Source organism: Ochotona curzoniae, unplaced genomic scaffold (genome assembly GCF_017591425.1).
Source record: "Ochotona curzoniae isolate NIBS_2020 unplaced genomic scaffold, NIBS_Ocur_1.0 contig_3526, whole genome shotgun sequence".
NCBI classification, from domain to species: Eukaryota; Metazoa; Chordata; class Mammalia; order Lagomorpha; family Ochotonidae; genus Ochotona; species Ochotona curzoniae.
In genome coordinates this window covers 71,096-80,670 of record NW_024465896.1, presented here as the reverse complement: position 1 = coordinate 80,670, position 9,575 = coordinate 71,096, and the positions used below count along the sequence as shown (strand labels likewise).

General features: G+C 47.2%; 1 protein-coding gene across 1 annotated transcript; it reads left to right on the top strand.

Moving 5' to 3' along the window:
* The first annotated feature begins 416 nt into the window (after positions 1-416).
* On the top strand, positions 417-7,271 carry LOC121157557 (pepsin II-4-like). The gene is made up of 9 exons (XM_040981843.1): positions 417-472; positions 872-1,031; positions 2,280-2,397; positions 3,202-3,320; positions 3,931-4,130; positions 5,275-5,391; positions 5,920-6,064; positions 6,165-6,263; positions 7,122-7,271. Exons 1-9 carry the CDS (start codon positions 417-419, stop codon positions 7,269-7,271), a joined length of 1,164 nt encoding a protein of 387 aa, XP_040837777.1.
* Positions 7,272-9,575: the final 2,304 nt, after the last annotated feature.

The following is a 9,575-nucleotide window of genomic DNA, read 5'->3' as shown; positions in this document are numbered from 1 at the left end:
CGCTATTGTGAGCAGCTGCTCTCTAAAACCCTCAAACATTTGTTGCTTGAACAGGAACAAATCAACATTGGATTAATGCTGTATTCTATGCATCTCTGACCACTTCTGTCAAAACACTGAGCTTGGAAAGCTTCTTCCCACCCACCTCCCCCTTAAAGCCCCAGATGTACTCCAATTGTGTGATATCATTTTGGTGGAAAGCCACTCAGCAGGAAAATTCTCTGAACGTGACTCCAGGCGGGACTGTCTTATCATAATGTTCTACTTGAGAGTGATAGCTGGTGGCATTGACATGCTGATAAGGGTTATTAGAGTGAGGATTTGGTCCGAATGTATATAAGCAGTGGCCCTAGTCTGGTGCTCTACACCTTCCATTCAGCCTGCCTTGCCCATTGACTTGGGAGACAGCAAAAACCATGAAGTGGCTGCTGCTGCTTGGCCTGCTGGCACTCTCTGAGTGCGTCATCCACAAGTGAGTCTGGGGTTGGGCAGCAGGATGTAAAACTCCAAGGACAACTCTCCAGACCTCTGGTACCTCCTAATATTCCAGCTGTCCTAATGAACACATTCCTTCCTTCCTGTGTTCCAGCATCTTGAGTCTTCCTGGGTTCCTTTTCCTTCCTGCTGAGGCCACAAGTAGGCATGGCTAACACCACAAATCTGACAGCTGCTGTGGTGTGCTTTCAGCACCATTGCAGTCACCTCCACTCTGTGCATTCTGGGTAAAAATGGGAGCTTCTCACCCTCCTTCCTTTCCTTCTCTTGAACTACTTTCATTGCATATTAGGGCACTTGCAGCATGCTCTGGGCAGGATCCTCAGCCAGCAACCAATCATCCCTTGACTGGGACTGTCTCAATGCTCTGCCCCAGGGTTCCTCTGGTCAAAAAGAAGTCCTTGAGGAAGAACCTGATTGAGAAGGGCTTGCTGCAGGACTACCTCAAGACTCACAGCCCCAACCCGGCCTCCAAGTACTTCCCCAAGGATGCCTTTGCCACCGAGTCCACTGAGACAATGGAGAACTACATGGATGTGAGTGCATAGGCAAATAGAAACGGCAGTAGCACCAAGGACTGGGCTAGAGCATGAATGGGGAATTGGGATGGCAGTCAAGACACCTGACTGATGTCACCACACTAAGGATACTCAGGGAAACTCGCAATCTGAACTATCACTCTCATTTGTGGAACATTCATTACTTCAGTATTTACACTCTGTCCTACCTTATATGTCAAGTATTTTTTATGGCAAGGGAAATATTGCAGAAACCCAATGTTGGGTAAGGGTGAAAAAAAGGCATAAGAGAATCTCCATACTCAGGACAAAGTCAGACTAGGAAAAAGACTGCCAACTCAAGCTATCATTTAGTGGCCAAGTGGCTCCAGGAGGGCACGGGCATCTCTGGGTAACTGTGAGAAAAGAACGAATGGTTCCATGAGGAGAAAGGGACGTCCTGAGAGCAGGAGAGTTTATGTTCAGTCCATGGCCACAGGAAGTCAAGTGCTTATGCAGAAGGAAGAAGAGAGTGCGAGTGCAGGAGAAATATGGAAAGGGAAAGTTTCTCAAATGAGGCAAAGTGGCCACTGTCTTCCCAGGCCAGTAACAGAGAACTGAACATGAAGTGGAGCAATTGGAAGTTTCCTGCATACCCTGGTACAAGATGGCAGCCATTCAGGAAGAGGCTTAACCATCTTTCCCATGGCATGGGCTTCTACTGATGACATTTGACTAGAGTTCTGAAAAGTGAACTGAAGGAACAACCAGTGTAAGTTCCTTCCATTGCGATACATCAGGCATTGTCTAACAACATGACAGGGAAAGTAGAGTAGAGAGGGCAAGCAGTGGGGTACTGCCACTGAGAATGCAAATCCTGAGGATGGTTTATCTTATAACCTACAATTAACACCAAAGTTGAGGAATAACAAGCTTCCTCGAGGTCTCACCTTAAGCGATGTATGTCTCATGAACTGAAAGTTGATGAGGTACACTTCAGGCTTCACTCGTTGCTACCACAGGTTGCACCCTGGCTGAGAGGGGACAACACATGAGCTTTGGGTACAAATGCACTCAGCAGGGAATAGTCAGGGGAAACCAGGGAGCCATCAGACAAGACTACAAGGTGGAGTGGGGACAAGAGCTGGGCTTTGAATGAGGGAGCACTGAAAGGAGAAATTAGAAGAGAGGTGAGGATGATGGAGCAGTGATCTGAGGATATGGTCTTCAAAAAGACCTGCATGTAAAACTCCGTGTCCTTGAGCTGTGCTGTCCTGACCCCCACAGGCTGAGTACTTCGGCACCATCAGCATTGGAACACCCCCTCAGGAATTCACCGTCATCTTTGACACTGGCTCCTCCAACCTCTGGGTGCCCTCCACCTACTGCTCCAGCCTTGCCTGTTGTGAGTACCTGGACCTTTACAACCCCTCCTAAACCTCATTCCTGGCATCAGCTGACAGCCTGGGAACCCTGACCACTCAGACATTTCTCAGTGCTGCCCTTCAGCCTGTTGGAGACACTCAGGATTCATACAACACAGCTTCTCAGGGATGTGGCATCAGAGAGTCAAACTGGGAAACTGGCTGTGTGCCATACAGGGATGAAGAGACATGGTCAGATGATGTACCAGTGGCACAAAGTTTGTACGTGCCCAAAGTGAGGCCTTTTTAAAGGCTGAAAATAATGGATGTAGAGATTTAACGATAATGCAGTGTTCAGGAAACACACACAACAGGCACTGATTTGCTGATCTCACAGATTTTATCACTGAGGCTCATCACAATGCTTCCAGTTTCATTCACGAACAGGAGTCTAACCTGTGTTCTGTTTCACAGCAAGTGCCCAGGTAAATTTTTTATGCCCCAAATGGAGCATTACCTGTCAAAGGAGCCTATGACAGTGCTCAGTGTTTGCTGGAGGCCATCTGGGAAGTTAGGAGATACCCTGAGACTGCCCACAAGTGACATGGTGTTGGCTGACTACAGGAACCAGGGAACTAGTGTTCTAATGGTCACCTCAAGTCATGTTAGAGCAAAGGTGATTCCTGTCAAAGAGACTCACCCCGAGATAAGAGACAGGACACCAGAAAGCCATTACCAGCTCACTTCTTCATATCAAATTCTTTATCTTCATTCTTTATATTCATGTATATTTCTAAGTTGTAATATTCATGTATATTTGTAATGAGTCCCTTCCTGACTTGCAGTCCTCCACAAGCGCTTCAACCCTAAGGACTCCTCCACCTACCAGGCCACCAGTGAGACTCTCTCCATCACCTATGGCACTGGCAGCATGACTGGCATCCTGGGATATGACACTGTGAAAGTGAGTACCTGGGGACCCTGACCCCTCACACTGCCATTCTAAGAAAACCTGGATGAAAACAACTAGAAGTTCATGTTATCAGTTGCTTTGTGGATCTGATACAAGCAAACAACACGGTGAAAAAAGAGCAATGAGACACAGGTGGCTGGAACAACAGTGCAAAAGCAGTGGTACCTGGGTCCCTCACAACAGCTCTGTGATGAATGTCATGGAACAAACAGGGATTGAGACCTGGAATGCGAAAATGCCCAGAAGATTCTCTTCTACTTCCTCTACCTCCCTCAAGTCAAAAGACTTCCACAATCCCTACTGTTAGCACAGCGAGTTCTGAACAAAATTTGCTGGGGTTGCTTTGTGTCTTCCCACACACAGTTCCATCTCTCCTACAGCAGAAGCTCAAATGGAAACACACATATGGTTATATAAGCTCAGCTGCCATTGATGTGTCCTGTGCGAAGTCAGAAGAACCCCACTTGTCAGCCTGATGCCCTGCAAGCTCAGTCCTTCAGGAAATCAAGCATGATGGCTATGGCTCCAGCACAGTGGTCCAACTGTGCTCTCTGTATTGTGCATTTGGAAAAAAACATTTTTCTCTCTCTGTCCTACACAGGTTGGAAGCATCGAGGACACAAACCAGATCTTTGGCCTGAGCAAGACAGAGCCTGGCATCACCTTCATGTTTGCTCCCTTTGATGGCATCCTGGGTCTGGGCTACCCCAGCATCGCTGCCTCCGGTGCCACACCTGTCTTTGACAACATGTGGAATGAGGGCCTCGTGTCCCAGGACCTCTTCTCTGTCTACCTGAGCTCGTACGTTGGCTACTCAGGGCCTTATCAAACTGAACACTTTCACAACACCCACAAATGAACTTCTTCAGGCACAGTGAGAAAGGAATGATCTTAAAAGGATACCATGTTAAATGTCACCATCAAGGTGTGGAGAAGGGTGTCTTTGAGCAATCATGCTGCCAAATCTCTGTCTCTCTGTCTCTCTTCCTCCTTTCCCTTGATACTGGTCTGCATTCACTGTTTTGGACCAGCTGAGATGTTTGTCCCTGAAATTTCCCAACTTGAATGTTAGTAGCCAGTGGAACTTTTGAGGACACCTTCCATCAACCTTGGCCCTCAAAACATGCCTTTCTGAGAAAATCACATACCTCACACCTCAGGCTTCATAGCACAAAATACAAAACGTGACTGCGATTTGGAGACAGATTAAAAATTCATCCCAAATGAGATTAAAAACTACAGTGAGGCAGTGGGTATGAGTTCAGATGTTGCGTCAGGTACACACTTGCCATTTCCACCTCCTGAATGCAGTCACCACTCCACTACTTGCACCTCAGCCTCCCCATAGTGCCCATTCTGGCAGGAAACTGCAGATAACTCAAATACTTTGTTCCCAGAGGAGAACAACTGACCTCAAGTTCCTAGCTTCAACATAGGCTAAGGAGGGCTTTGGGGACATTTGGGAAACAGACAAGTGGACTTTGCTAGATTGCCCACACATGTGAAAAACTGACTAATGTTTCCAGACATTGGCATCAACAGCCCTGGCTGAGAGCCACTGACTGTGCCCCTGATTGCTGAGGAGCCAACACTGGCCCACATTCACATCTCTTGTGCCCTCAGGGCAGCTGTCATGAGCATCTTAACACAGCAAAGCTTATTTGGGAACCATATTTTCCTTGCTCTCCTTATGGCTAACACTTCCATCTGGGCAATCTTGAGCAAGTTGCTTTCTTTTCTGAGCCTCACACTTCTTTGGAATAGGTAAATATGCAACTAATAATACTGACCACTACCTGAAAATGGTTAAACAAGACATGTACCATGATGTCACATTAACACAGCTCTTGCATGGATGGGTGATCTATCCAGGAAGATGCCTAGGCTTTACATAACAGAAATGTCGCAGATGAATGAGTTCACGTCTTCTCTCCCTCTCCCACAGTGATGATGAGAAGGGCAGCTTGGTGATGTTTGGCGGCATTGATTCTTCTTACTACACGGGAAGTCTGAACTGGGTGCCTGTCACTCAAGAGGGCTACTGGCAGTTCACCTTGGACAGGTGAGTCCATACTGATGCCCTGACCTGGGCCCTGACGTGCTGACCTGGGCCCTGATCTCAGTTCTTGGCGTAGTCACAGGTGACTCACTGTCTTGATAGCCACCACAGGAGGAGGCTGAAACATGGACACTCTAGAGAGAGCCCAGGATCGAGAGTGGGGGACAGAGAGGGCTGCACAGGAGGGAACCCTGGTCCAATACAAGAATCAAGACAGTCACTTGATTCTGATCAGTCACGCAGCTTCTCCTGCCAGCATTTCACACCAGGTGGCTGAAGCCAACTCTACACACCTCTCAACATTTAGGCAACATGGGAAGCATCACACAGCCTTTCTCTCGACAAAGAATGTCACCGAAGGTGTAGGATAAGGAGCAAATGACTAAGAAAATCGGCTCAGGTCAAACCTACACAAGCCATGTTGTACTCTGACTTCTCAAGTGTTGAATGAATGCCCTGTGGTACATCCATGTAGATCACACACATTACTTGTGTACATGCATGAAACAATTCCTTGCATCTCACCCTCAGTGTCACCATCAACGGAGAGACCATTGCTTGCGCAGACAGCTGCCAGGCCATCATTGACACGGGCACCTCTCTGCTGGCTGGACCCACAAGTGCCATTTCCAGCATCCAGAGCTACATCGGAGCTTCTGAGAACTTGTTGGGAGAGGCAAGTCCATCCCCAGATGCTCTCTTCTAGACTCAAGTGCTGGGAGTCCCATGCACGAGGAATGAGCCCCTGCTAATACTTCTATCCTCACGCCTGCCAGGGTACCATCAGCTGCTCAGCCATCGACTCCCTGCCCGATGTTGTCTTCACCATCAACGGAATTCAGTACCCTCTGCCTGCCAGTGCCTATATCCTGAAGGTAAGGGCCACAGGACCAGGCTGGGATGAGTGGGCAGAGCCACTTTACCAGGTAATCACTCACTGTGCCCTGCCTCAAAGACATATATATTTCTCCAGCACAATGACAAGAGGCTGATGCCACCTGCTCTGTAGGACATTTAGTGAGACAGCGTATCTATAAACAACACACAAATGAGAATCTGGAAGAAAATGTTAAAGGGAAAGTGCCCAGATGATGACATCCTGAGAAAATGACTGTGTTCAGGCACATCTGTACCTCGTCCTGAGTCTCAATGACTTGCCCTTCAATACTCAGCAAAGTGCAACCATTCTCAGTTTCCAATTCTTCATCTAAAAACCAGACATGTGGGATCAACCCACTCTCAGATTGTGCTTAGTGCCATTCCATGAAAGTGACCACATCTGAGTCTATTGAGCTACAGGAATATCCCCTAGAATGTCAAGAGAAAAATCCATTATTCTAGTGACTGACACCGCCACTGAGAAGCACTCACACCTGAGCCTCTCCTCAGTCGTCTTACATACAGGCACAGCTACATCTAGTAACTCAATGAGGGAAAGGCTGATTCATCCAGATGCCAGACATCCTTTATAGAAGCTGGTGTTCTAAGGTCAGGATTGCAGCTCAACCAAAGACACCGCATAATGTCCAGCAATGCATGAACACCAAGAGTACATTGAGAAGCTAGGACCAGTACATCCAGGTCAGCAGAAACCAAAGCCCTAGACACTGAGCTAGGAATCCCTTCTAGGCATAGAACTTGCAGACAGACAAGGAACCCGGGGTGATTATGACTAGCTCTTGTCACTGGATCCACTGTCCACTCTCCCATGCTGTTCCTTCTCTGCTCTGCAGGAAGATGACGACTGCATCAGTGGCTTCGAGGGCATGAACCTTGACACCTCCTCTGGCGAACTCTGGATCCTGGGTGATGTCTTCATCCGCCAGTACTTCACCGTCTTTGACCGGGCCAACAATCAGCTTGGTCTGGCTGCCGCAGTTTAAGTCTGCAGCTTTGAGCCCTCTTCCAGACACATCTTCTCTCCATACTGCGCTCCCTTAGATAGAATGCTCCCCATACTTCTTCCTGAAACACAGTCTCCTTCCAAAAGCAGTAGCTGCTTGACTGTGTTCCAAAACACACCCATCATGCAGAATAAAAACAGCTAATGATAATGTGTGTATTTTGTTTTTCTTTTGAATGCCATGTGTCTTGTAGGTGCTCCACATTCTTGGCGTAGAAGATCTAGAACAAGCTTTAAAAATTGTTTATGCCCCATTTCTTCCATGTCTTCCTCAGTTCATCCTGAGATTGACAAAGGCTTGTGTTCCTTTGTTGGGGAGGCATCAGTCATATTCCTAGTGCCTCAGTCTCTTCTTTTGCTATTGATAAATGCTATTCTGGTTAGCAGAATCTTCTCATAATATTTGCTTTGAGCTGCAGTGAACACAGGCCTACAGGTCAATTTTACTTTTCCTTACACTACGTGGTTCTTTGTCTAGAATCACTTGTAGCACTCCCTACAGCAAGTTTCTGTCTCAGGCTCTTGTGCTACTGTCCACCACAAACTCCAAGCCCCAGCTAAAGCCTCACTGCTGTGCACCTACAGAGATCCACACTACTCTTCACCAGCCCATGTGATTCTGGGAAAGGGGCACACCTCTTGACACAGACTTAGTCTCACTCACAGTTCGACCAGTGCCTAAGAATTGAAAGGCACCAATTGTCCTAAATTACAGAACTCTCGGTGGTGTTGGTCTGGTTTGTTCTTAGGTGTAAGAGCCACCTGAACCTGTTTTCGTTGGAACCAGTTACATAGGAATTTGAATAAGTAGTGTTTCCTGCGGAATTATTTCAATGCATTGAGCCATAAGAGAGGTCTCTCCAGGTTTAGTACCAGTGCAGCTCACTGTTGTTCCTCCAACCTCACAGTCTTTCCCTCAGTACATAAAATGGCATATAACATGTTGCTGGTAATTGTCTGAGCTGGTCATAAGATCTGGGGAATTAACTGAACCTACCTTTGGTGGAAGCCATAGAATGCAATGTCAGTTGCTTTCCCTGTGGGACAAGAGCAATGCATTGAAGCAAAAGAAAGCATGCTCACAGCTCAGCGCATGGGTAGCTCACTTCATCCTTGCAGCCTCAACAGCCTTTTCCTTTAATCCAGAAAATGGCACCTGATATGGCTCTGCTGACGGGTCTGATCCATGAAATCCCCACATTCCTGCACCTGCCTGAGAGTGCTCTGCCACTCTGCCACTCTGCCACTCTGATACTCTGCATGTGCCCGTGCTCAAATTTAGCACATCTAAATGGCAGTTCTGGGACTGTTTGCACCTCCTGAGCTGACACTGACTTCTCAATCCCACCTGACCACTGCTGCAGCTCTGAGCAACGAACTCCAATTACTGCTGAGGCATGTGGTAACTGCAACACTGCACTGCTCTGCTGTCTCTGAGTTTCCCAATGTTTTTCCCTCCAGATCTCCATCTGCCATTGGCTTGTCCTCTCCTCTGTCTCAAAATTGCATTCTCTCCACTTCACTTGACTCATACTTCTCCATGGTTTAGCCCTGCCCTCAGAATATTCTACTCATAGTCACTCTTAACAGAAAAAAACCCTATTTTAAAAAATATTTCTATAATGAATCAGAAGAAAGTACTTCAGATAAAAATTTTGAAAAAAGCTGCTTCAGCACAATCCTCTACACTGCAAAGTTATCTTATCAGAGCTCTGTTTGAGCACCTGCAAAACATATAGACCAGCTGCTGTGCACAAAAACTGCTGCCAGCTGGTGAGTGAGATAACAACGTCAAAATGGTGGGGACACCGGCATTTTGGCAATCAGACTGCCAGGAGGGTTCTAGAGCAATGACAGTGACCTGCTTGCATAGGACTACATAGACTTTCAGAGCAAGTCAATCTAGACAGTACCCAACCTCCATACCTTATGCATTTAATATCAAGATCTAAGGACACACACTTTCCAACAGGAACCTTCAGCCATAAGTAGAGTTACTTCATCATTTTCTTCAAAGTTTGCAATGGGCAAAACCAGCCACATTAAAGGCATTTATATACAAAGGGTATGGGAACACTGAAAATCAACCCCGCAGTTCTCTCTTCCTTTGAAACCCAGCAGGATCTCTGCTGTGAGTTTAAAGAACTGCCCCAGGGGACCATGACACTCACTGTCCTGTAGCCACATGGTCCAGGGTAGTCCCTGACACTGTGCCACCTCTCTTCCCACATTGTGCCAATCTGCAGAGACACTAGACACTGCACATGTGACACTAGAGTCCTAG

What these genes read in the sequence shown, in the direction of transcription:
- LOC121157557 (XM_040981843.1), top strand. Translation starts at nt 417, where the DNA reads ATGAAGTGGCTGCTGCTGCTTGGCCTGCTGGCACTCTCTGAGTGCGTC. An exon ending in TCTGAGTGCGTCATCCACAA is followed by an intron (nt 473 to 871) that starts GTGAGTCTGGGG and finishes GCTCTGCCCCAG; the next exon opens with GGTTCCTCTGGTCAAAAAGA. An exon ending in CTGAGAACTTGTTGGGAGAG is followed by an intron (nt 6,065 to 6,164) that starts GCAAGTCCATCC and finishes CACGCCTGCCAG; the next exon opens with GGTACCATCAGCTGCTCAGC.